Raw genomic sequence first — 26893 nt, forward strand, 5'->3', positions numbered from 1 at the left:
TTGACATTAACGTAAAAATAGCTCATACATCGAAAAAGCAAATCGCTCTTCCCGGTTTAGTTAGGAAAGAAAAATAACAATATAATAAGACCCTGCAGACAAGCATACAGTCGCACATCAGACGTGGTATACATATTGCTTTCTTGTATGTGTTGTGTATGTTTCTTCCGTTTGCTTTCTCCTCTTCTCTTCGCATCACGCACTCCCCACAAATCTAGCCATGCCACGTCCCGCTTATTTGAGATACTTTTCGCTATCCTGGTTCACGATCGTGGCACTCCTCCGCGCATCAAGGAATAGGTCTTCACACTCTGCCACGTCGGCTTCCTCGATACCTCCTGGGCGTCCATTTACCTTGGCAAGGATACTAGCCGGGGTGAGTAATTGCAGGGCATACCGCAAGCTGACCTTGCTGCCGTGCTCGGAGACCTTGTCCAGGGCGGGGTCGGTGATGCTAAGGCCTTCCGTCTTGGCGCGCAGACGAATGATGGTCTTGATCTCATCGGGAGAGTAAGGGTGGGTGGGGATGATAAGGAGACGGGCGAGAAGATCGGGAGGGATGCCGTGGGCGGCGGAGATGTCGTCGGTGCCGCGGATGACGGTGTTGCCGCGGTTGGAGGCAAGGATGACAATGGGGGAGATGGAGGACTCGAGAGCCCGGTTGAGGTATGTGAAGCATTCAATGTCAAGCATGTGGACCTAGGGATGGGGTTAGCAACTGACTTCCAAGGTGAAGGCAGTAGTGAGTTGGGATGATTTACCTCGTCGATGAAGAGGACACCGGGAACGAGCTCCGCAACGCCCTGATCAATGTAGCGGTTGACGACCTTATTGATCTCCTGGCGCAACTTCTCCGTGATTTCGGTCTTCTTGGGCTTCATGAGCTGTCCCATCATGCTCATCACATCCTGTCCACCCTGGGGCCGGGCATTGGCCATGTCCAAGTCATGCAGCGTCACATCCTGGACAATTTCCTTCTTCTTGTGGACCTCTCCCTTCGGCACGGGCACGTATTCCTCAGCTTCAAGATCGAACTCGGTGGCATAGGCGTCGGACCGTCCGACACGCTTGCAGGCTCCAGTATTCGCTTCGATGTAAATGACGTCTCCCACGGTGACTCGCTCCTTTTGAATGGCTTCGTAGATGCTGGGGTCCAGGCGCAGCTTTTTGGTGCCCTTAGCGGACTTCAGGCCGATGATCAGATGGCTGATCGTGCGTCCGTATCCTCCCAGAGGGTTCTCCGTCTCTTCGGGGGTCAGTTCCGTGACTTCACCTTCGTATACTTCCTTGGTTTCGCGAACACGGAGACCTATCAAAGCATTAGCGTATATTGAGTTGTTCGCGTCAGCCTGGTGCAAGTCGCGTACCAATTGCCCTCCGGAAGTTCTCCATGAGCGCCTCTGTTTTCTTGACCTCAGCAGAGTAGATCTCACTACCAACGATCGGACAGAACGGGACTTTGGTTCCCAGCTCCTGCGACACAGCAAGGGCTAGAGCTGTCTTTCCAGTTCCGGGTCCACCAGCCAGGAGGACAGCTCGACCGGCCATCTTCTTTGCCTTGATCAAATCAACGACGACACCGCATGCCTGTTATGTCAAGCCCCCAGATTAGTACATAGGTTCATAAGTGTACAAAGTAAGAGTGCTGAGCGGCAATGTTGTCGCGTACCTCACGGGCAGTTGCCTGTCCAACGAATCCATCTCCTGATGCCTCTGCAGTGCCATCTTGCCGTAGACCAAGGCCCTTGATATGCGTGTGGGCTGCCGTTCTGTTCTCGCGCGAGTTGCCCTTCACTTCACTGATTTGAACCATGGCGAAGGGATTGTGACCTCACTCGGAAGCCACAGATATGCGATCGTGGGGGTGTAGAAGATTTCGGTAAGGAGGAAAACACACGAGAAGTAAGAAGAGCTGACAGGATCAGGGAAAAGCTGGAGATGATGAAAGGAAAGACGAGTCTGGATGCAGCTGCTTCTGGCCGAAATTCAAGCGCAGCTGGGGAGGATCGATCAATGATAGCCGGCCGTGGCCAAGGCGGTCAGCCGCGACCCCCAAATTCTTTCACCATCCGGTGGTGGACGGTCCACGCCTATCTCCAACTATCTCGTCCGCTGCTGCTGTGCTCTGCCGGCGCCTGTTCTTCTCTTTCCCGGTCGATTCCCTGTCATGGTCGACTGCCTATCGACCTTTTGATCTACACAATGGCGGGTTTACAGACTCGTTCGACCATGTCCCTTCCGTTCTCCCTCTCTGCGGCTTTTCGCAACCTTTCCGTCACGACCTCCAAACGTTCCTTCTCCACGACATTGGCGGCACAGAAGACGAAACAATTGCCGGATTACATCCCTCCTTACCCCTACGGTCCGAACTATGTCTTCAAGCAGTCCAACTCCGGTCTCTACGGAGGCGCGATGATCCAATTCGGAAACAAGATCTCACAAGGCCGCAATGAGGGCAAGACCCGCCGATTCTGGAAGCCCAACGTTCGTCGGAAGAAGCTCTACAGCGAAGCACTCGGAGAGGACCTCTTCATCAAGGTCACGCGCAAGGCGCTGCGCACGATCCGGAAGGCCGGTGGCCTCGACAACTACCTTCTGAGCGACCGCCCCGGCCGCATCAGGGAGATGGGTATCTTTGGATGGGAGTTGCGGTGGAAGATAATGCAGACGCCGAAGATTCAAGAGAGGTTCCGAGAGGAGCGGAAGAAGCTGGGTATTCCCGAGCCGCCTACGTTCGAGGAGTGGGTGAAGCAGAAGGAGGACGAGATCAAGGCGAAGGTGGAGGAGGAGACAAATATCAAGGAGATCACGAAGCCAACGTACAACGATAAACAGTACTAGAGACCTACAGGGCAAGTCTCTAGCGAAGTCGATTTGGGACGGTCAATTTCGGTTGATGACCTGGTGACCAACGGATGGGCGTCTGTTGTATTATTATTTCTTTGGTCATGGTCGACAGCGTCTGCATACCGCTTTCATATATCTCGGATGGTGAAAAAGACGACTGTACAGCTACTATTTAGATCTTGCATGGACTGCTTGGATTTGCGTGATTCGCTCTTCAGTGTATTTATATGTTACCAATGCAATTCGGATTAATTGACTTTGGTGTGCAAATGCCGTTGAAGGGGACTAACGCAGACATCCTTGCAGATTGGCCCTCGATGTGCTAAATCTGTCTCGGCGAATAGCTTCCCTTCAGTATATACACTGGGCCATAACCACGTCAGAAAGCTACGAATGTGGCTCTGGGAGCACTGCGATGCGATACATTAGCAGAACATGTGCGGGATCTCATGTGCCCAAATGAGAAGACAGCCGTATCTATACATAGACATTGAACAACCGCAACCTTACTTCACCATGAGCCAACCATTAATAATCGTCATCGCTAGCCTTGAAATGTCTCTCTCGATAGCCAATCTGCAAGGTCATCAGCTTTGTCCCTGGAATGCTGCGATCTCTCGGACCAACAAAGATCCGCGGGCGCATTGCCGGATCCGGCAGAGAGCCGTGAAGCCGGATCAGTTACAAGCAATTGATGCTGCCTCCGCTCCGAGCTCGAAACTACGTGCTAGAATGTCCTAATCCAACGAAGTCGCAATTGACTATCCTTACATCTTTCACAGTCGCCCAGCATCCACCCGCTGGGGACATATACACACATCATGCAGTTCGCCCTGCCTCCGCGGAGGACTCCGATAACTCCTCCGTACGCTCGGTCGTCGCGAATCTCACTCCAGCGCAGGAAACAGCTCAAAGCAGTGGCCATCCTGGGCTTTGCCCTGCTCACTGTCTTCTTCCTTCTCTCCCAGTTCTTCTACACAAGTACGGGTACCCCCGCCGTACCAGCAGGAACATCCAGCATCGTCGTCGTCACCGTTCTAGACCGGACGGCTTGGAGCAACGATTATATCCAGAAGATCGTCAAGAACAGAGAGGACTATGCTAAGCGACATGGTAAGGCGACAAGAATCCTGCCACTTCCCTCGTGTTGAGTAACCCCTTCAGATGTCTCACAATTGCGATCTAGGCTATACGAACTTCTTCGCCAACGTGTCCGACTATGAGACCGTCCTCGATAACGCCCCGAAGTCCTGGGCCGTCCTCCCAGCCCTCCGTCACGCGATGGCCTCCCACCCGTACTCGAAGTACTTCTTCCACCTAGACGCTCATGCCCTGATAATGAACCCGAGCAAATCACTGGAATCGCACGTCCTCGACAAGGACCGTCTCGAATCCCTCATGCTCAAAGACGTCTCCGTCGTGCCTCCCGACAGCATCATCAAGACATTTTCACATCTACAGGCTCAAGATGTCGATCTCATTATGACCACCGACGCGGAGGATCTGAGCTCTGGTAGCTTCCTCATTCGACAGGGCGACTTTGCCAAATATTTCCTCGACTTCTGGTTCGACCCTCTGTACATTAGCTATAACTTTGCGAAGGCCGAGACCCACGTTCTGGTAAGTGAGGAGACAGGTTACGTCTTTTTCCCTCTTTAGCTTTTTCATTTATGCACCATACACCTCTCCTCGGATGTTCTCTAAAAGAATTCTGTTCATTTTTGCTTTTTTTTTCCCATTTTTCTTTTCCTGTGTCACCAGACTAAGTGACTAACCCACGTCATCAATTCCTGATTTTAGGATCACATTGTGCAATGGCACCCAACTATCCTGGCCAGATTGGCATTGGTTCCACAGCGGACCATCAATGCATACAGCAAGGATTCGAACGGTGCTGCCGTAGACGGCGTCTATAAGGATGGTGACTTGGTCATTCGATTCCTTGGCTGTGACACCGACACGAGGCGGAGTTGCGAGAAGGAAATGGAGCCGTATTATCGGCTTTGGGCGGGAAAATTGAAGAATGAGTAACGTTTTCCCCTCCCCTTTCTTCTGTCTTCCTCTTATCCTCGCTTTTATCAAATGTAATGTCCACCTTTGCTTTGGGGGGAGTTTGGGTATGATATCGTTTTCCATTGGTGTTAGGAGTTTGATCTGAACACGTTGTCTCGGACTCGGGGGTTGTGATATTAGTCCATAGAGAAGCGAGCGGATTCATTTCGATGATGCATGAATAACCTACTACTACTACCTCGCAACCCAATAGCATTATTGCTCAAAGTAAAAATGAATTATTATTCGTCCACGTCAATAACTAGAATCTCCGCATAACTCTCGTGACTAACTAATACCCGGACTATAATCTATCATAATAGGTTACACGTTGAAGGACAAATCTGTCATGCGGAGAACAAACTCCGCCGTAATCTTCTCGATTATGTCGAGAACCTTTTCATATCTCACCACACCTTAACCTCGAATACAGTCGAGGTACATGCAAGGTCCCGGATATACTTGGGCCAATGCCAAGACAGAACGTATGCGAGGCCGAAACCGTCACGCATCACGGCATACTCTTGTTAACACCCTTATCTAGTACAGACCAGGGAGGATAACATAGCGCTTGCGCTTGTACTTGTCACCGAACTCCTTGCGGTAGCGGCGTTCCTTCTTCTTGGCCCAGAGGGCCATCTGCACGGTACCCACGACAATGAAGAAGAGGACGCTCCAGCTCATTCCGCTCAACAGGTAGACACCCACCCAGCTGACAACCTCGAAGAAGTAGTTGGGGCAGGTGACGACGTTGAAGCCAAATCCGGAGGGAATGCCTCTCTCCGTGGTACCGGGACGGCGCAGGTCGCGTAGCACAAGGTGAGCATTTAGGTTCGCAAGCTCGCCGAAAATGAACAATGCTAGACCGCTGTACAGGAGAAAAGAGTCCTGAATAGTGGCGGCGGGAGAGTCGGGACGGAAGACCCAGTAGGCGATGTTCAAACCGGCTAGGACCCAGTAGTGGCCGCTGTTCTTGACAATGTTGCGCGCGGGCATGGTGGCATTGCTGAAACGGTGGACGAAGACGGTTTCGTATTCGCGCTTGATGAAGTGGATGGTCAGGAGGGCGCAGACCAGGAGCTGGAACTGCGACGGGTCGGGAAGCGGCTTGTCGAAGTTAAAGTAGACATATGGGCGGAGGGGAAAGAGGAAGAGAGCCGGAATGAAGAGCGGTCCGAGGTATTCGATGATGTAGACGGTGCGCCATCCAAGTTGGGGGCCTGGAAGTTTATGGGGATGGTTAGTGAGTGGGAACCTAGAATCTAGTAATGGTGTAGTTGGGGAGGCGGTTCGTGTCCGCTTATCTATGTCTACTTACCGAGATCTTTGACGTGCAAGACGCTCTTTTCCTTCAGACCAGTTCCGTCGACGGTCGAGTCCTTGGAGTTGGGAACGACAGTGCGATCGCTACCCTTGGTGATCCTGAGCCGGTGGATGGAGAAGCCCGAGGCTTCCGCGAGCTTGTTGTAGATTTCGGCGGTCGAGGCATTGGAAGACACCTGGACCTGCTTGGGGAGCTTCTTAATGGGTTTGCCTAGATTACGGGGAGCCAATGTTAGTTCCTTTCAGAGATATCAATTGACATTCAGTCAAGAGGATCTGAGTGGCGGCCAGGAAACTTACCCCGGGGCTCAACAACTAATGTGAGGGACGCCATTTGGAATGGGCTGAAGGACACACGCAGGCTCGTAAAGACCCGGCAGGCACAGGGGGGATGTTATCTGAGGATTATACCACGTGAGCTGAGGTCAGAGCACTGTGCCAGGATTCGTATACGAAGTGAAGAAGATACTGATGGCGCAGGTGTTCCCGGTTACCGGAAGCGGCAGACTTGTTGAGAGTTGCTCAGCAAAAATGCGGCTAGTCAGGAGGCCATTGCGGACTAGTGAGCTGCTTAGTGTAGTATCCAGCCTAATAACTACTAATCCACTAACTAGAAACCCCAGGCAAGTGCAAGTCTTCCTCGGCCCGCAAAGCATCACGTGGGACGATCTGCCGGGGTCCAAACTTTTGGTTGCTCTCTGCATAAAAGTATGTTTGTGCCTTGTGGTGTCCGAAAGGATTGTTGACTACGGATAATTACTGGTTTATCTGAGTATGGAGGACGGAACAATCGAGGGACAAACAATTCCAGGTCGGCATTATTCCCATCACAGTGATACTCACGGAGTTCCTAAGGCTCTTCCCTGTCCTTACAATCCTGATTCGTTTTTGCTTTTCCCACTCTTCCTTTGTGCTTATTATTCTTTCCCTCCTTGTTCCCACCTTTTTTGGCTGCCTGCTACTACCTTCTTACTGTATCTCACATGGGTTGTTTGTTGTTACAGCGCGTCGGCATTCTACCATTTATGCCATTTGCCTATTCAGTATCTCACCCAGTTGCTATCAGATAATCATTATAATTTATGTTCTTAGTTTCGTGCTGTGAATAGTACGTATACTCCGGAACAAACTTGACTTTGGGCCATGTTGTAATCAAATCCCGTCGGTAACTAACTAGTCAAATAGCAATGGGCCACAAGATAAAACAGAAGGGGATAGCGTAATTGGAGACATCAGAAATTGATTAATACCGAAAATTATGAGCGCCATTGTGTATGTACCAGCGAGTCAGCCAAACATATGCGCCCGCTACGATTGACCAGATTGTCAAGGTCACTTACTGAGGCTGGCTAGACTCGGTGGACGTACTCGGTACTAATTAACAGAACTCCGTAGTAGCGTTCAGCTTCATCAGACAGTTCTGTAAATACTAGATAGTGGCGCCTTAGTCCCAGTCTGTCAGCCAGCCTTTCCTTTTTGCCCCCGCCCATTTAGCACCTCCGTTCTTTAGCTCGCTGTTAGCGGCATACCTTCATCATCTACCCCGTAACTAACTACTATTGTAAGAGGCTAAGAGGCTAAGAGTAAGAGCAGCCCGTCCACTTGACAGCAACTCACCACATCAACTACTCCGTACCCAGACTATCCATGCAGTTCGTGCTTGCCACTACTACGGAGTACTTACCTGCTGACATTAGTGGGAACGAAAGGGAGGCTCTCTGATAGGATCTCTCTACTCTTAAGATCCCCCGATCCTCGACCTGACCGTATTGTCAACCATTACCCGATGAAGTATCCGTACTCCGCACAAGTATCCCCGACCAGGTGTTGAGGCCAACTCGCAAACTTTGCATGAACACAGGTCCCCGAGAGACGACGGAAATCATGGAATAGGAGGGTGGGGAATAATAATACAGTGCGCTGGATTTGCAAGATCTTCTGGCCTCTTTTCAGCTCCTCCCAGGCTCTCACCCACACCCCCTTCGCTAACTTGAAGCTCCAGCCGCAGATCGACCGGGTTTTTGCCCGGCTGAAAAGCAGTCCCCGCCAGTCTAGTTCGCCGGGGACTGCCAGGGCCACCCGTCCAATGCCTCACGATACGGTCCATCCATGACTATCCCTCGTATCTTCTTTGGCTGCGCACGCCATACGTCTTTTTGCAACTGTGGATAAGGCCACCCATCTTGAGTTTGGTGCTAAGGCACGTTCGATCATAGTCCGCATCCACCTGTTAGCCATGCATACGGTGTGAACTGCGCCGAGGTCATGTCTCATGCACGCGAATCAAAAGTCTGTCTGGCTCGCCTGTCACATCCAATGGGGCATTCCTCGTTACGGACAGGACCGCCAGTGTCTGTTATCGCTCCGTGGACATTGAGTAGTATTATTCATTCTCTTCGGGGTTGCCGATTCGGCTGCTGCGATGACACGCTGACGAGACCCTATAAAGACCCTTCCTCTGAATATCTTTCCTTGCTTAATCTCCCCCAACTTCTCATGCGCATTCTCGCATTGTGTCCCCTGCTTCTTCGTATATACTTCAGCTCCCATCACCACGGGGATTTAATTCTTTGTCTATACTGATACCCTTCTTGTTTACCTAACTAAGTTCTTTCCCCGCACTACGTCCTCGCCGTTCGCATTCCTTGGTAGGCCGGCGCGGTTCCAGAACGTCTAGACTCCCAAGGTGAGCAACCTTTCAATGACTTCATGAGGTGGGTCTTGTTTGGGACAACCCATAGTCCTAGAGTCATGAGATGGAGATCTATCTACCCCTCTTTCTTCTTATTTGTAGAGTCGAGGTTAAGCATAATTGGAAAATCATGCTGACCTTGGATTTTCATGTATGCAGCGGGATTGTACCCTCTGGACAGCTACTTGTATAGTATTAGCCCGCACACAATGTCCGGCACAAATGATCATTCCCTTGTGAACGGCATCGGGAGCACCATTTCCCAAGTCGAGAAAGCCATTTCGGCATCCTTGCGGCCGCTACCTACGGCGACGGGGAACGGGACCTATGTCACTGAGCCTGATCAAACAGGGATTGTCAAGGATCTTAGCCATGTCGACCTTACTGATGTCAAGGCCCTGCTCGAGGTCGTCAAGGATGCTGCAACAGGTCAGCCAGTCGATGATAGACATTATATAATGGAGCGAGTGATTCAGGTTAGTGCTTACTCTTGCCTATTGTGAGCCTGTTGAGTCCGTCTAACGAAGCCCAGATTGCTGCCGGGCTCCCTTCGACTTCTAAGAATGGGAAGGACTTGACCAACACCTTCCTCAAGCAACTCTGGAATGACCTGGAGCATCCTCCGATTTCGTAAGTTCATTTGGGCATGGTGTTCTGTGAGAGGCTAATCGAGGAACGTAGATACCTAGGCCGGGACACTTCATACCGCAAGGCCGATGGATCAGGAAATGTACAGTGCCCCGAACCCTTCTGGAAGGTCTTTGCTAACTCTCCATTGACAGAACTTCCTGTGGCCTCATATTGGAGCAGCCGGTAGCCACTACGCCAGATCTGTACGCCCAACGACTGTTCAGTCCCCGTCGCTGCCGGACCCAAACACGCTTTTCACCTCTCTCCTGGAAAGGAAGGAGTACACGGAGCACCCGAACAAGATCTCCAGTGTCTTGTTTTATCTTGCGTCCGTCATCATTCACGGTAAGGATCGCATGAATAATGCTTCTCTTCGGAAGTTCTGCGAACTGACATGCTCGAAGATCTTTTCCAAACGGACCGCAGTGATTACACTCTGAACAAGACCTCCTCATATTTGGATCTTTCGCCACTCTATGGCAACAATCAAGATGAGCAGTATCTCGTCCGGACTTTCAAAGATGGAAAGCTCAAGCCGGACTGCTTCTCCAGCAAACGTGTCCTAGGCTTCCCTCCTGGCGTCGGCGTACTTCTGCTGATGTTCAACCGCTTCCACAATTATGTCGTTGAGAACTTGGCGACTATCAATGAAGGAGGCCGTTTCACCAAGCCAGATGAGTCTGATGTCGATGCCAACACGAAATACGACAACGATCTCTTCCAGACGGGTCGGTTGGTCACGTGTGGCCTATATATAAACATTATCCTCAAGGATTATGTTCGGACTATACTGAACATAAATCGAACAGATAGTCTGTGGAGCTTGGATCCTCGAGCTGATATCCAGGATAGCTTGCTAGGAGGAAGCGCCCCAGCGCAGGCCACGGGTAACCAGGTATCTGCTGAGTTTAACCTCGTCTACCGTTGGCATGCTTGCATATCTCAGCGGGACGAGAAATGGACGCAGGATCTGTACAAAGATCTGTTCCCAGGAAAGGATCCCAACAAGGTTTCGTTGCAGGAATTCGTTAGAGGTGTAGCCAAGTGGGAAGCAGGCTTACCGGAACAGCCCCCAGACCGTCCATTTGCCGGATTACAGCGTAATGCAGACGGCGCCTTTGATGATGGCGACCTTGCAAACATTTTCGCAGATGGCGTTGAGGATTGTGCTGGTGCCTTTAGTGCCGGTAACATTCCATCAGTCTTCAGAAACATCGAGGCCCTCGGTATCATGCAGGCGCGTTCTTGGAACTTGGCTACCCTGAACGAATTCCGCAAGTTCTTCGACCTTGCGCCTTACAAGACCTTCGAGGAAATCAATCCTGATCCCTACATTGCTGCCCAGCTCAAGAACCTGTATGATGAACCTGATCTGGTGGAAATGTATCCCGGCATTATTGTGGAGGCTACGAAAGACCCAATAGTGCCTGGCAGCGGATTGTGCACAAACTTTACAATCTCGAGGGCTATTTTGTCCGATGCGGTTTCCCTTGTCCGCGGCGACCGTTTCTATACGGTTGATTACACACCAAAGCATCTCACCAACTGGGCCTATAGCGAAATACAACCTCAGAACTCCGTTGACCAAGGGCAGGTCCTTTACAAATTGGTGCTGCGTGCGTTCCCCAATCACTTCAAAGGCGATTCCGTTTACGCACACTTCCCTCTGGTCATCCCATCTGAGAACAAGAAGATCCTTGAGAAGCTTTCGGTTGCTCAAGATTACAGCTGGGGCCGACCGAGTTATACGCCTACGCCGCAATTCATCAACTCCAATGCGGCTTGTATTTCGATTCTCAACGACCAAGAGGCATTCAAGGTTACTTGGGGAAACAAGATCGAGTTTTTGATGCGTCACAACAATCACCCTTACGGCCGGGATTTCATGCTGTCGGGTGATAAACCACCCAACGCTGCATCGCGCAGGATGATGGGTTCCGCCCTATACCGCGACAAGTGGGAAAGCGAGGTCAAGCGGTTTTATGAAGATATCACCATCAAACTCCTGCACCAACATTCTTACCAGCTGGGCGGAGTCAATCAAGTCGATATCGTTCGAGACGTGGCAAACTACGCCCAGGTTCATTTTTGTGCAAATGTATTCTCTCTGCCCCTGAAGACTGAATCTAACCCCAGGGGCATCTTTACCGAGTCTGAATTGTACGAAATATTGGCACTCGTCTTCGCATCCATCTTCTACGACGCCGATGTTGGAAAGTCATTCCAGCTCAATCAGACTGCCCGGGCTGTAACTCAACAGCTCGGGGAACTGACCATGGCCAATGTCGACTTTGTCAACAAGGCCGGTTTCATCGCAAACTTGGTTAGCAGTTTGCACCGACACGATGTCCTCAGTGAATACGGCGAGCACATGATCCAGCGTCTGCTTGCCAGCAATGTTCCCCCAGCCGATATCGTCTGGACTCATCTGTTACCCACAGCGGGCGGCATGGTGGCAAACCAAGCTCAACTGTTTTCGCAATGCCTTGATTACTACCTTTCAGATGAAGGATCCGTTCATTTGCCAGACATTAAACGACTCGCCCAAGAAAACACATCCGAGGCTGACTCCCTACTTCTACGATAGTAAGCGCTTTCTGAACCCCACGATTTCCACTTACAAATATTCACAAAGTGATTCGTGTCTATGTACTGACGGTTTGGCAGCTTTATGGAAGGAGCTCGGTTGCGATCGTCCGTCGGCTTGCCGCGACTGGTCGCGAAGCCCACCGTCGTAGATGACAACGGGTCAAAGTACACTTTGAAGCCCGGTCAAAGTGTACTATGCAACCTAGTAAGTAACGCCAAGCTCCCTTCAGACAAGAGTTTCCTGGCTTTAGCAGACATTTACTCACCTTTAATTTTGCAGGTATCTGCTTCCATGGATCCAGTCAGCTTTCCCGAGCCGGAGAAGGTCAAGCTTGACCGCGACATGAGCCTGTACGCCCACTTTGGATTTGGCCCTCATCAATGCTTGGGCATGGGCATTTGCAAGTTGGCTCTCACGACAATGCTCAGGGTGGTGGGCCGGCTAGACAACCTCCGGCGGGCTCCTGGGGCTCAAGGCCAACTGAAGAAGATCGCTGGACCTGGAGGGATTTCGATGTATATGACTGCAGACCAAAGCAGTTATTGGCCATTCCCATCGACCATGAAGATCCAATGGGATGGCGATCTGCCAAGTCTTGCTACGAACTAAAAGTGTTATTGAATTACGGGGATGGATTGACAGCACAGATACTGACTAGTAGGTATGACTAACGTGTATAACAATGATTTTCAATTGGTATAATCGCATAATATTTTCTGCGCTCACCTTGGAATGAAAAATATATATTTAAAGTATCCGTGCGGACAGGTCGTAGCAGCATTACTATTCTCGAAGCCCCCATAGCAGGACTGCTCCTCACCGAGACCAATCTCTGTGGGTAGATAGACGTCACTCATGCAAGTTTCTGTTTGTCATTCACCCCACCTGTAGTACTATGCGTTCACTCCCCGACAAAACACACGATATTCCCCGAATCAGAATGTTCCCGCGGTGTATGCACAATGACAACCTAAGCATCATGTGTATACCTACTCATAGCTCACACGCCTGTGAATATGCGCCACCATGAAGTACCTGGAAAGTGAGGTGGGACTGAACCGAAGCCTGGGGTCACTATAGATGACATGGAGCCATCTGTTTGAAATTGTACTACGCCCAGCCCAAGTGAGAGAGTCTTCGCCAGGATACTTAGAACGTAGCAAACGGGAATCGGGTTAAAGAGGCCTGAACAAAAAAGTTGTGAGTAAGCCTGACTTAAGACATATTAGGCTCCGATGGAAGCCCAAAAGTCGGAGCAGAAGCTCTAGATAACTTGGATACCTGGGAGTAACAACTACTACTGACTAACAGGTCACTAGCAGTATGGAGGACGGAGTCAGGCAGTAGTAGTCTAGCAAGTAGAGTGCGAGAGAAGATAGGAAGTAGTAGTAACTAGTAAGGCAGGTCATTTCAATTTACTGTTGTTGGCCGGCGGGGAAAGAAGAAGACCCGCTCCGGCTGCCCGGAGCCACACCGCGACCAGCGGGAAGTAGTAAAGGTGAGAGTGCAAGTGACTGACTGTGAGTGAGTGAGAGCCGCCCAGAGCTCCCCCAAAGCCCATCATCGGATTCACGAACCTTCCAACACCTACCACATTCTCCTCTTCTTCCCTCTTCCCTCCCTCCATCAACCTTACAACGATCTTTTCCTCTCCCACCCTTCCCCACGTACCGCTCTTACATCCTCATCTGTTTAAAGCTTTAATTTATTTGGATGTCAAAGTCTCAGGGCTGACGACCTGCACCGTCCCCTGTCATTCTGACTCCCAGCGATACTGGGCGAAGCCGCAACCCTCAGTCCTTATCTTATTTAAACCATCCCACCTGTCGCGGAAAGTTTAGATCGACTGGGATCACCCGAGTTCTTTCGCTTCACCTAAACCTCTCAGTGATCCAACGGGATTCTCCAATTTCACTACTTCCTCTCTCTTCCATTCTTCGGGTTTTTGTTGAGGAAGGAGAGGTCCGAAAAAAAAACGTCATAAGGTCTTCTCGCGACTTGCTCCGCGACCCGGTCTTAAGAGATCAACCCCCCCCACCCTCTCAAGGAGACGCCCTCCTGGCTTTCTCAGCCTCCTCATGATTGCCATTGCCTCTTAACTGTCACTATGGGGAGAATTAAGAAGGTGGCGAGCCAAAAACACGAGGCTACGATCGTGAGTTCCTCTTTTGCACCCCGCGTTCCATCTGTCAGTTCTGTAAGGCTAACTGAAATTTTCCTTCGCTCTTTCTATCAATTTAGTCACCATACTTGGCGGATTTTGTAGCCCGTGCCACCACTATTCCAGTCCCAGAGCTTCCTTCACATCTCAGATCCTTCTCTCGCATATGGCCCTTCCCCAGAGGCGACCTGTACCATTGGATTAACGTCCTCAACCGTTTCGACGAGATTTTGGCATCTGCCATCGAGAAATACGCTTTGAACAACGGTCCTCAGACGAAGCCTTTCGGCAAAGACTTTCTGGTGGAGTCCTATGTGCATGGTGAAAGTGCAGGAAAACCTCAGGATGTTGATGCAAAGCTGGCGGAACTTGGATATGGACCGGAAGGAGACAGGGAGCTTTTAGAGGTTATTCTTGATTTCTCTAGGCTGCTGCTAGAAAAGTGCGGTAATCGCAGCTTGTACAGCAGCAGTGAACGCCTGGGCGAACTTTTGAACACCACTTCACTCTCTCTGCTTCAGTCTACCCTCCGTTTATCTCTGTGTCTGGCACAGCGGTATCATTCACGCCAACGGGGCGGCTCCCATATCCAGCACAGCTTGCTGGCAGCGCACTACAACATTGACTTGGAGAAGTTGCAGAAAGTTGCAGCGCCGTTTCTGCGCCCTTCTGTTCCAGGAAGAACGGCTGTATCCCCGGCAGCTTCCATCAAGTCCAAGGAGAAGGCTTCTCAGGCCAGGCATAATGCCAATGATATGTCTGTCCTTGTACGGGAGAACGATAACTGGGATGAATGGGGCAATGTGCGCCTGCTTTATTATCCGTCTGGCACATCAGAACCGGTCAAGACTGCACCGGAGACCGGCACTGGTGGACCATCGGTACAGGCCCCTACCACACCGACGCCTCTACGCAGAAGCCACACCCACCCTACACCACGCCTGAGCCGTATGTCGACTGCCGAGGATTCGCCTGCATCTGTAACCTCTACACCCGGAAAACAGGACGAGACGCTGCGGGGTGGCAAGACACTCGAAGTACCATATTCGAAAATTTCCTCGGCAAGTGCCGAAGATCTTGTTGCCGCGCATGTAGACGAAGTACCAGATGACTCGAAATACGAACTACTTCATCGGATCCGTACAGCCCGGGGATTGGCAACGTCAAACTCCACGCGGGAGCAAATCCTGGCTATCAGAATTCTCGCCCTCACGAACTTAGCTTATGTTTATCCCGAGCCGCTGTTCCAGCAGAAAGTCCTTCAATATGATATGGAGCAGCCAAAGCGTCTGCAGCTCGCTTATCAGCTAGGCGAATTGGTTCATCTAGGTGCGAGTGGCGACCTCCCTGTCTCACGGACGTTGCAGACATTGGCTCTCCAGGCTCTTGATGCTCTCGCGAAACACAAGGCACGCGCGATTGACGTTTGCGGCGCATTGAGTGTCAATGTAAACCATGGTGTGCTGATGTTCTTGACTCGCAAAACCGTCAATGAGCTGGGTTCCGACGACACTGATGGTGAAGATGGTAGCCAGGATGAGTGGCGAGATGCTTTACTCGCTCTGTTACGGACCCTTCCCGGCTCTAGTACCAGGACCCCAGAGACTCTTGTTTCTGCTGGCTTGATTCCCATGTTTGTTGATGTTCTGAAGCTTCGGACAGAGAAGGCCCGTCGAGTTTACTCTCGCATCATGGAATTTCTGGACACATTTGTCCATGCTGTGCGTGATACTCTGGGCACGCTCACTAGCGCCAAAGGGTTCGACGCAATTTCCGACTTGATTGATCACGAAACCAAGTCGTCCTTTGAAAATGTATCCAAGGGAGCTGGAATACCTTCACAGCACAAAACTCCATCGATCGACTACCAAATCCCTTATTTCCAACAACAAACCCTGCGCTGGATGTTCCGATTTGTCAACCATATCATGCAGCACAATGGCGGCGGATTTGACCGTGTCCTTCGGAATCTGATTGATTCTCCTCAGTTGCTCACTTCCCTGCGCTTGGTGTTGGAAAACGCCCGGGTTTTTGGTTCTCACGTCTGGAGCAATGCGGTCGCCATCCTGAGCAGCTTTATTAACAACGAGCCCACCAGCTACGCAGTAATTGCCGAGGCTGGTCTGAGCAAGAGCTTCCTGGAGGCCGTTACTTCTTCTGAATTGAAGGCCCAGGAGAAGCTAGTTACCGAACCCGAAAGTGCTAATGTTGAGGGTGAGCCCTCGGGGCTTCCTGAGACCAGTGCTACCGAGGCACCAGCAGAGAATGGTAAGAACCCTCGGGAATATACCATTGTACGATCGGCAGAGGCGCGTTTGGCTCCAGGGATCATGCCCGCAGCCGAAGCTCTCACATGCATTCCCTCCGCTTTTGGAGCCATTTGCTTGAATGCATCTGGTCTCGATCTGTTTAAATCCTCCGATGCCTTGGAGAGCTTCTTTGAAATCTTCGAGAATCCCGAGCACGTCAAATGTCTAAAGGACGATCCCAACCTGGTTCGTTTGCTAGGTACCACATTTGATGAGTTGGTGCGTCATCATCCAGCGCTAAAATCTCACATAATGACTGCAGTTATCGTGATGGTTGCGCGTGTTGGACTTCTGTGCAGAGCTAAGGCCTGGTCAGTCGGAATGGGTGCGAAGTTGTGGACTGAGAACCCGGAAGGAAAGCCCATCATCTCGGGTACTACTTCCAACTTGCTGAAGGCAATTGGTATTGATGATGAAGACCAGCCCGACGATGCCTCCACTTTCGGCGTGCCGCAGTTGACGTCCGATCAGCTCCCGAACGGCGGAAAGCTACAACTCGGCGATTTAAGTCAGATCCTTCCATCGTCGAATGACAACATTGAGCCGAAGGAAACGGACGCTGCGGGTCTCACTGCCACTGACTACCTGTACCCAGTCGTTCGATTCCTGGGCGCCTTCTTCGAGAACCAGCCCAACTGCTCGTATTTCATTGAATCCGGCGGTGTAGAGTTTGTCTTGGATCTTGCGACTTTGCAAAGCCTCCCATTCGATTTCCATAATACGGATGCCAACCAGGAGCTTGCAGTCCTAGTACATATGCTTGCAGAAACGAAGCCTCACTTGGTTGTGCCGTCCCTCGTCCAGCGAACGGAGCGAGCTGTCGACATGCTCTCAGCCTTCTGGCAGGAGCCCACTCATTCGGGCTTTTTCACCCCATTGATCACGGCGACATCCAGTGGGGCGTCTGAAGACAAGGGCAAGGAGACGCTCAGTACCTCCAAGGCACATGGAACGTTCTTCGCAAAGCATATGGGGGCCGCTCTTATCCTAACTGATTTCCTCCGTGAGATTTATTCAATGCCTCTGTACCAGACGCGTCCGAGCCAGCAAACCTCCGCTTTTGCACAAGCCAACCTAGTCGATCGATATTGTTCCCTTGTGAAGAAGTTGGGAGGTCTGCATGCAGCCTGCGTCTGGGAGGAAATACTGCTCGAAAAGAACATACCTGACACTTGGGATCAGGCAACCAAGGTCCAACAACAGTCTGGCTCAGCTCCAGAAAGGTCTAATCCTATCGCGGGACAAATCAGTTCCGAAGGAAACACTAACGTGCCTGGTGCGGAGCCCAACAGGGAAAGTCCAGCTGCTAGCGATAGTGCCCAACCTGGAGCTGCGCAAGAGTCCAAAGAGCCTACCGCTCCCAAGATTGCTGAAGACGGTGTGGCGTTTAAAAATGTTCAAGCCCTTCGATATCTCCTCAGCTCATTGCCTTCTTCAATAACTGGCTTCTTCCATAACCTGGGACTCGGTCTGATTGGAAAGAGAAGAACCGATCTTTACCAGAAGCAGAATGCATCTCTAGTAGCAGATGCTATTGCGGATGCCGTGCTTGAGCAATTGCGATTCCAGCCGCCAAACGCTAGTGACAACTCCAAGCTCCGTTTCGCTTATCTGATTGTTATACTGTCTTCGTTCTCCCATCTCCTGTTTGAAGGTAGGATGGTTTCCTTTCCCTTAGCCGATTCTTGCCTAGATGCTGACCATAATGTAGCTACCGCGGACCGTCCTCATTCACACTACCTTACGCTGGTTTTGTTCTCCTTCAAGAGACACGGAGGCCTGAAAGTAACGAAAGATATCTGCGACCTATTTGTGCAGGAGGTTAAGGCCCTCACACCGCCTGAGTCTGTCGCTGAATCTGAACAAGATGTCTCGGCGCGGCTCACATCCGCTTACGGTGGTATCAAGATTATTCTCAGCTTTTTCTCTGAGCTTGCCTCAGGGAAGAATATTATTGATTCCAGTCAAACTCAAGCCATGACAAGTGATCGCGACCGAGATCGCCCCGACTACTTCCAACCAGGCCAGTTCTTGGTGGACCTTCGGATGGAGATTTTACCGATGGCTCGGGACATGTGGAATTCCGACTTCGCCGCTCAATCCTCCAGTTCTGTTGTCAAGTGCCTCATCGATATTCTACGTTCGTCACTCGATGGTGAATATGAGACGGGAGCTGCTCGCAGCTCCGATGTGCCTCCTATGGTGGCAGACGTCGCGAGAAGAATGTTTGTCGTGAACAAGGACCGCATGGTGTCTTTGCAAGAGAAGGGATTCGATGGACAGCTTGCCAAGGAAGCGCTTTATCGCTGCAACAACGTGTATGCCGCCGCCGAGGAGTACTGCAGGGCACAAAGTCGGCTAAGAGCCCCTCCAAGGGCGGAGCCATCCCCTAGTGACATCGAGTCGATTCGATCCACGTCAGGGGCTGAAGGATCTGACGAGCCTGTAGGCGATGCTCCGTCGTTTGACAATGGGTTCCTCGAGCGGTCCGCACTTGCCATGCTTTTGGCACAAGCTTCAGGTCGGCCGGCCGATGATGCGTCCCGTCAAGACCAAGGTCAAGGCAGATCCGAAGACAGCGAAGTCAGACATGGATCTGAGTTCTTGGCGAGAGCCCTGACCCATATTTTGAACGATGACCATGCCACAGGGAGCGACGAACATGAGGAGTCTCCAATAATCACGCCCCGCATTTCTAACGCTCCCGGCGGTAGTTCTTCAGAGCCTTCAACCCTTCCGGCAAATCAATCACCAGAACAACGCTCCGAACAGCCTACGAGACGGCGTGAGGTGACTACGGTCGAGGATCTGGATAAGGAACGTGAGCAGGTTCGCTCCAATTTGATTGAGCGTTGCTTGGACATCTTGAATGAGCACCACGACGTGTCTTTTGAGCTGGCTGATCTGATTGCTTCCGCAACGAGGAGACACCGCGACGCGGAGAGTTTCAGAAGGGAGGTGGGCGAGATCCTTGTGCAATCTTTGGTCTCCTTACAGATGGAGAATTTCCAGGCAGCTGGCAAAAAGGTGGCCGCCTATGCTCACCTTCTCGCTCTAGTCGTCCAGGACCGGGAAATGTATACCGCAACCCTGGGTGAGCTTAAAGAATGCTTCACAACATTCCTTGGGTTCATTCAAGTGCTACCCGAAAAGTCGTCCGATGAATCGTTTCCTTGGATCGGCCATGTGCTCCTGGTGCTAGAGAAGTTGCTTTCTGATGACTGCCAACCACCTCAAATCCGTTGGAGTATCCCTGATAATGAGAATCCAAGTGCAGATGACGAGCAACCAGCTCACTTGGAGGAGCCTCTTGTATCACTGGACCAGAAAGTGCAGCTGTATGAGGCACTAGTTGAAATACTACCTAGGATAGGCAAGGATGATACATTGGCCCTTTCGGTCTGTCGAATTCTGGTCATTCTCACACGCAGTCGCAGCATCGCTGTGCGGCTAGGAGAGAAACGAAGCCTACAACGTCTATTTGTCATGGTCAAACAACTGTCTAGCTCTACAAATGAGAAACTTCAGGGAGCTTTCATGTTGATCTTAAGACACATCATCGAGGACGAGGACACCATCCGGCAGATCATGAGAAGTGAGATTGTTGCCAACTTCGAAGCCAAATCGTCCCGCCAGATTGATACAACCGGTTATGTGCGACAACTGTATCATCTTGTCCTCAGATCCCCTGAGATTTTTGTTGAAGTGTCCAACGAGAAATTGAAGTTGCAGCGATATGACAACCGTCAACGACCTCAGGTTCTCACGCTGAAGGCCGACAAGAAGAACAGTTCTTCAGAACCCACAACGGTTAAAGAAACGCCTGATAGTCCGGAGAAGGGCGAGGGTCAGGCAGGTGGAGCATCATCTGAGGATAAGGACAAGGCAAAATCTAGTGACCTTAAGCCGCCTGTGGTGGAGAACCCTGATGGCGTTATCCACTATCTACTTTCTGAGCTTCTGTCGTACAAGGATGTTGATGATAAAGAAGCTCCCACCGAGGGCGTGGACCCTTCTGCCCCCGATCAATCGGAGACTCAGACCGATGTGGAAATGTCAATCGATGAACCTCCTCCATCTGTTTCTAGCACCGACGCGCAGGGCACACGCAACTCCAAAAAGTCAGAAAAGCCAGCTTTCAAGGCGGACGACCACCCAATCTACATTTATCGGTGCTTCCTCTTGCAGTGCTTGACTGAGCTTCTCTCGTCTTACAATCGCACGAAGGTTGAATTCATCAATTTCTCTCGCAAGGCAGATCCTCATGCGGCTACCCCGTCAAAGCCTCGCTCGGGGATCTTGAACTATCTCCTGAATGCTCTAGTACCGGTCGGCACTATGGAACATGACGAATCGGTCGCGTTCAAGAAGCGAAGCAATACGTCTGCTTGGACAATGCGTGTGCTTGTTGCTCTATGTACGAAGACTGGCGAATTTGGCGGGCCTGGAAGGCGCCGTAATGATCAGGACCTTAATGAGGATGACGAGCCCGAGCTTGCCTTCGTGCGGAGATTTGTCTTGGAACATGCGCTGAGGTCATACAAGGAAGCAAATGCTTCGAACGAACCCCTTGACGCCAAGTATTCTAGGCTGATGTCACTTGCGGATCTCTTTGATAAGATGCTCAGCGGATATGCGTTCGTTTCTGGAGAAACAGCTTTCGCGTCTTCGACTAGGCAATTGGCTAAGACTATGTTCGAGAAGCACTTCATCTCCGCGCTCACAGCTTCAGTCGCTGAGATTGACCTCAACTTCCCCGCGTCCAAACGGGTCATCAAATACATTTTGCGCCCTCTCAACAAGCTCACGCAGACTGCAGTGGTATTGAGCGAGTCATCAGACATTTCCACTCTCGGTGAAACCGAAGACGATGAGATTTCCTCAGCTACATCGGTTTCAGATATGGAAGATGACCGGGAGGAGACTCCCGATCTCTTCCGCCATTCCACACTGGGCATGCTCGAGCCTCGGCACGAAGAGGAGACAAGCTCTGAAGAATCAGAAGAGGAGGATGACGAAATGTACGACGATGAGTATGGTGAGGAGATGGATTACGATGAAGACTTGCCAGAAGACGATGGCGAGGTAGTCAGTGACGAAGAGGATGAAATCGAAGGCGTCGGGCCGATCGAGGGCCTTCCTGGCGATAACGGCATGGATATCGAAGTGGTCATCGACGACGATGAAGATGATGAAGATGACGACGAAGATGATGAGGACGAGGACGACTCCGACATGGATGATGACGAAATCCTCGCCGGTGAAATCACTGGAGACCACGATAACGACAGCCTAGAGGAGGGCGATGACGACGAATGGGAAAGTGAAGAGATGTCTGAAGATGACGAAGAAGCTGAGATCATGAATCAATTCGAGGACGAATTGGCCGATAGTCTTCGCCAGGCAGAGCAGCGCGACGATGGGCAGCGATTTGACGATTTGTTCCGTGTCCTCAATGAGGCTGCCGGTGGTGTCGAAGATCTCCAAGCTGACAGTCTCGGGGATATGCACGAAGACATCGTTGATGATGATCTGGCTGAAGAAGAGGGTAAGTGCTCCTAAACATATCCATGTACCCAGCGCTAACCATACTCCAAGAAGACGAGGAACTTGAGGAACTCGAAGAAGAGCTCGAGGATGCCGATGACGACCAAGGATCTTACCAAGGCTTCGATGATGAGGAAGATCTTATGGACCCTTGGGGATGGGAAGGTGATGATCACCCGCCACGAGGCCATCATCACTCCCGATTCCATGGTACTCGGCCGGCATGGGCTGCAGTTAGCGGAATAATGCCCAGTCGGCACGGTATTGTTCCCATTCAGCCCTATCGGCTCCATAGAACTCAAGTCCCGGCCCGTGGAAACGATGACGGGACAAACCCGCTCCTTGTTCGAACAGACCGTGGCTCCGAGGCAGCTGGCCAGCCCCGCGTACCTGGCAATGAAGCTTTCACCGACTGGGTCCATGGCATGGAGCCCGTATCCACGGGACGCCTGCTTCCGATGGATAGTCCTGTTAGCTTCATGAACGCAGTTCTGCAGGCTATTGGCGGGCAGGGAGGCCCAGGATTTGGGGTCATCACCCGTCCGGATGGCATCCATGTCCACGTTGATAGACGTGCAATCTTGCCTAACCGCATTCAAGACATATTCGGGCTTGGCAGGCAGCAAGCTCCTCCTTCCCGTACTCGCGACGATCCTTCCCAGGCCGTGAGCTTCGCCTTAGCTACAACCAGGAGCCGCTGGCAAGAGGAGGCCCGTATTCTGTTCAGCAGCGCATACGTTGAGAAGACCCAGCGTGTGGTCAACTCCTTGTTGAAGATTATGGTGCCCCCCGCGATTGAGGAAGAAAAGAAACGGGAGAAGCAGATGGAGGAAGAGCGAAAGCGGCGAGAAGAAGAGCGCGCAGAACGTGAACGTCAAGAGCGCATCGCCAGGGAAGAAGAGGAGAAAGAGCGACAGCGCAAGGAAGAGGAGGAGAATACCAGACGGCAGCAAGAACTGCAACGTCAGGAAGCAGAGCGACAAGCATCCGGTATCGAGACGGAGCCCATGGACGATGTACAGCGGACGGACACCGGCAATGAGGCCGTAGCACCGGCATCCGAGACTGAGACAGGCCCGTCAGAACCTGCTCCCCGCGTGCACACAACTATCAGAGGCCGCCAGCTTGACATTACTGGCATGGAAATTGATCCGGAGTACCTGGAAGCCTTACCTGAGGAACTGAGAGAGGAAGTCATCATGCAGCAGCTTGCAGAACAACGTTCTCAGGCCGCTGCTGCTGGCGAAGAGCCTAGTGAAATCAATCCGGAGTTCTTGGAAGCCCTGCCTCCGGAGATTCGGGAGGAGTTGCTGCAGCAAGAAGCGGCCGATCGTCGTCGCCGGGAGCGTGACAGTGCGCGCCGACAAGCTGCTGCTGCCCGTGCTGGTGCTGGTGCTGCTCCTGCTCCTACTCATGCAGAAGATATGGATCCTGCCAGTTTTCTGGCTACGCTTGATCCATCATTACGTCAAGCTGTTCTGGCTGATCAGCCCGAAGAAGTTCTTGCAACATTAGGTCCAGAGTTCCTATCGGAGGCTCGTGCGCTGCCAGGCAGACGATTGGCACAGTTTGGCGATATCACTCGGGTCGACCACCGTCACCGACGTGAGCCAGCCGACGATCAGGAGCCTAAAAAGCAACAGCGACGTCAAATCGTCCAGATGCTGGACAAGGCCGGCGTCGCTACTTTACTACGTCTGATGTTTATGCCTCTCCAAGGCAACGCGCGCCACCAGTTGAACGACATTCTCCATAATGTGTGCGAGAACCGCCAGAATAGGATGGAAGTCATTAGCCTTCTGCTTTCCGTACTACAAGACGGTAGTGCAGATGTCTCGGCGATCGAACGCAGTTTTGCTCAGCTCTCACTCCGTGCTAAGCCCCCGTCGGTTCAGAAAACACCTCAGTCCGTTAAACGGAATTTGTCGTTCCAAGGATCTTCGAACGTCAGCAATGAAGTGACTCCGATCATGGTTGTACAGCAGTGTCTGGGAACTCTATCTTTCCTGTCGCAGTATAACCCTCACATTGCCTGGTTTTTCCTGACCGAGCATGACTCTTCTCCGGCTTTGAAGCTGAAGGCTCTCCGCAAGGGCAAGGGCAAGGAAAACAGGGCTAACAAGTTTGCTATCAATGCATTGCTAACCCTACTTGACCGCAAGTTAATCATGGAGAACCCTAATTGCATGGAGCAGTTATCAAGTCTTCTGAGCAGTATTACACAGCCTCTTACACTCTTGCTCCGTCGGGAGAAAGAAAAGCAGGAGGAAGAGGAGAAGGCTAAGGGCAAGCAGCCCGAGCAGGTGCAGGGTGAAAGATCGGCTGAAGAACAGGAACAGCAGCCGCCCGCTTCGACAGATCAGACTGGCTCTGGCACGGATACGACAATGACGGATGCACCACTTCCCGCTGTCGAGACTACGCAAACGCAAACTGAGTCTGCTCAGCCAGAGCATGCGGAACCAGCGGAAGCTGCCAAGGGAGACAAAACAAAGACCACAACTGAAGATGAGAAGCACAAGAGAAAAACCATCGAACCACCAGTTGTCCCTGATCACAACTTACAGTTGGTGGTCCATATCCTCGCCGCTCGTGAATGCAACGGAAAGACATTCAGAGACACACTTTCCACCATTAATAACCTATCTGCTGTCCCTGGAGCTAGGGATGTGATTGGGAACGAGCTGGTCAGCCAGGCTCAAACTTTGAGCACCGTCATTCTTACTGATCTTGATGAACTGCTATCGCATATTCACCAGGCTCGGACTGGTACCGATATGCAGGGTCTAGCTTTGGCCAAGTTCTCGCCAGCCAGTTCTGATCAGGCCAAGCTACTGCGTGTTCTCACGGCCCTCGATTATCTCTTTGATCCGTCTCGAACGGACAAGGTGAAGGGAGCCGAGCCTGACAACGCCGCTAAGGAAGATGTTCTACAAACGTTGTACGAATGCTCTACTTTCGGGCCTCTGTGGACCAGGCTTAGCGAATGCATGGCCGTTATTCGACAGAAAGAGAATATGCTCAATGTCGCAACTATTCTTCTGCCTTTGATCGAAGCGTTAATGGTGGTCTGCAAGAATACCACGCTCAAGGATACATCTCTTTCTCGGAACAGCAGGGAATTGTCTGTGTCGACCACTTCCGTTGACGCTGGTCTGAGTATGGAAAGCCTCTTCTTCAAGTTCACAGAGGAACATCGCAAGATTCTCAATGAGCTTGTGCGGCAGAACCCCAGGTTGATGAGTGGCACTTTCTCGCTGCTGGTAAAGAACCCTAAGGTTCTGGAGTTCGACAACAAACGCAACTACTTCACTCGTCGCATTCATTCCCGTGGCGCTGAGCCTCGTCACCCTCATCCTCCCCTTCAGCTGTCTGTCAGGCGTGACCAGGTCTTCTTGGATTCCTTCAAGTCCTTGTACTTCAAATCAGCAGACGAACTGAAATATGGCAAGCTGAACGTGCGCTTCCATGGTGAAGAGGGTGTCGATGCCGGTGGTGTGACAAGAGAATGGTTCCAGGTCCTCGCGCGTGGCATGTTCAACCCCAATTACGCTCTGTTCATCCCTGTTGCTTCGGACAGGACTACATTCCACCCGAACCGTCTCAGTGGTGTCAATTCGGAACACCTGATGTTTTTTAAGTTCATTGGACGTATCATCGGCAAGGCCCTGTACGAGGGACGCGTCCTTGACTGCCATTTCAGCCGCGCCGTCTACAAGTGCATCCTCGGTCGGTCAGTGTCCATCAAAGATATGGAGACGCTTGACCTTGACTACTACAAGTCCCTCCTGTGGATGCTCGAAAATGATATCACTGACATCATTACCGAGACGTTCGCTGTCGAGACGGATGCCTTTGGAGAAACACAAGTGATTGATCTTGTTGAGAATGGACGTAACATCCCTGTCACTGAAGAGAACAAAGAGGAATACATTCAACGGGTGGTCGATTATCGCTTGGTCGGCTCCGTCAAAGAACAGCTGGACAATTTCCTGAAAGGTATGCCTAAGCCTCCACTTCCGCTTGGCTTTATCTTGAGTATGTGGCTAATACGTTTTGTTTAGGATTCCATGAGATCATCCCCTCCGATTTGATTTCTATCTTCAACGAGCAAGAACTTGAGTTGCTAATCTCCGGTCTCCCTGAAATTGAAGTGGATGATTGGAAGGTCAACACCGAGTATCACAATTACTCGGCCTCCTCGCCCCAGATTCAGTGGTTCTGGCGCGCTGTCCGCTCCTTCGATAAGGAAGAACGCGCCAAGCTTCTGCAGTTCGTTACGGGTACTAGTAAGGTGCCTCTTAATGGATTCAAGGAACTCGAGGGTATGAACGGAGTCAGCCGGTTCAACATCCACCGTGATTACGGCAACAAGGATCGTCTCCCAAGCTCTCATACATGTTTCAACCGTAAGCACCCCCAACGATGTTCGAGACTGTTTTGCATGGCACAGCTTGCTAACTATGTGGCACAGAGCTGGATCTTCCAGAATATGACAGCTACGAAACTTTACGGCAACGTCTTTACACTGCGATGACGGCTGGCAGTGAATATTTCGGGTTTGCATAAAATGGTGGCGCTAATGTCCCTTATTGCCGAGTTGATCCCTTTCACTCGCAGTGTCCTTGACTCAATGCTGAAGCATATTATGGCGTTTGGCACATCTTACATTTTCAGCTAGTTTGTACCTTACCAAAGGCATGGTGGGGGTTGTGGTAGGAAAGAAAATGGACCGCAACCGG

The 26893-nt window shown here is 51.4% G+C and overlaps 6 protein-coding genes across 6 annotated transcripts; 4 read left to right on the forward strand and 2 right to left on the reverse strand.

Annotated features, from left to right (window-relative positions):
- Positions 1-234: 234 nt before the first annotated feature.
- On the reverse strand, positions 235-1813 carry rvb1 (RuvB family ATP-dependent DNA helicase pontin; the record flags this gene model as incomplete). Its single annotated transcript, XM_067622806.1, has 4 exons — positions 235-699; positions 762-1309; positions 1368-1587; positions 1670-1813. 4 exons carry the CDS (start codon positions 1811-1813, stop codon positions 235-237), a joined length of 1377 nt encoding a protein of 458 aa, XP_067478205.1.
- Positions 1814-1941: 128 nt separating this feature from the next.
- On the forward strand, positions 1942-2841 carry ASPBRDRAFT_55617 (mitochondrial 54S ribosomal protein bL28m; the record flags this gene model as incomplete). Its single annotated transcript, XM_067627414.1, has 1 exon — positions 1942-2841. The coding sequence occupies one exon, from the start codon at positions 1942-1944 to the stop codon at positions 2839-2841; it is 900 nt and encodes a 299-aa protein (XP_067478206.1).
- Positions 2842-3668: 827 nt separating this feature from the next.
- On the forward strand, positions 3669-4878 carry ASPBRDRAFT_127231 (putative alpha-1,6-mannosyltransferase subunit; the record flags this gene model as incomplete). Its single annotated transcript, XM_067617953.1, has 3 exons — positions 3669-3960; positions 4034-4467; positions 4648-4878. The coding sequence occupies 3 exons, from the start codon at positions 3669-3671 to the stop codon at positions 4876-4878; spliced, it is 957 nt and encodes a 318-aa protein (XP_067478207.1).
- A 561-nt stretch (positions 4879-5439) lies between these two features.
- Positions 5440-6799, reverse strand: ASPBRDRAFT_66014 (trans-2-enoyl-CoA reductase (NADPH) TSC13; the record flags this gene model as incomplete). Its single annotated transcript, XM_067628635.1, has 3 exons — positions 6523-6799; positions 6218-6433; positions 5440-6161 (listed from the first exon to the last, which is right to left on the reverse strand). Exons 1-3 carry the CDS (start codon positions 6554-6556, stop codon positions 5440-5442), a joined length of 972 nt encoding a protein of 323 aa, XP_067478208.1. The 5' UTR covers positions 6557-6799.
- Positions 6800-9123: 2324 nt separating this feature from the next.
- Positions 9124-12743, forward strand: ASPBRDRAFT_127895 (peroxidase/cytochrome P450 family protein; the record flags this gene model as incomplete). Its single annotated transcript, XM_067618010.1, has 7 exons — positions 9124-9390; positions 9447-9544; positions 9596-9644; positions 9697-9889; positions 9949-12130; positions 12212-12338; positions 12414-12743. 7 exons carry the CDS (start codon positions 9124-9126, stop codon positions 12741-12743), a joined length of 3246 nt encoding a protein of 1081 aa, XP_067478209.1.
- Positions 12744-14241: 1498 nt separating this feature from the next.
- tom1 (E3 ubiquitin-protein ligase TOM1) lies at positions 14242-26720 on the forward strand (the record flags this gene model as incomplete). Its single annotated transcript, XM_067620999.1, has 6 exons — positions 14242-14289; positions 14376-18258; positions 18316-22152; positions 22203-26150; positions 26216-26560; positions 26626-26720. The coding sequence occupies 6 exons, from the start codon at positions 14242-14244 to the stop codon at positions 26718-26720; spliced, it is 12156 nt and encodes a 4051-aa protein (XP_067478210.1).
- Between the last annotated feature and the right edge of the window lie 173 nt (positions 26721-26893).

The sequence above is a fragment of the Aspergillus brasiliensis genome (genome assembly GCF_001889945.1).
Source record: "Aspergillus brasiliensis CBS 101740 unplaced genomic scaffold ASPBRscaffold_7, whole genome shotgun sequence".
In the NCBI taxonomy this organism is placed as follows: domain Eukaryota; kingdom Fungi; phylum Ascomycota; class Eurotiomycetes; order Eurotiales; family Aspergillaceae; genus Aspergillus; species Aspergillus brasiliensis.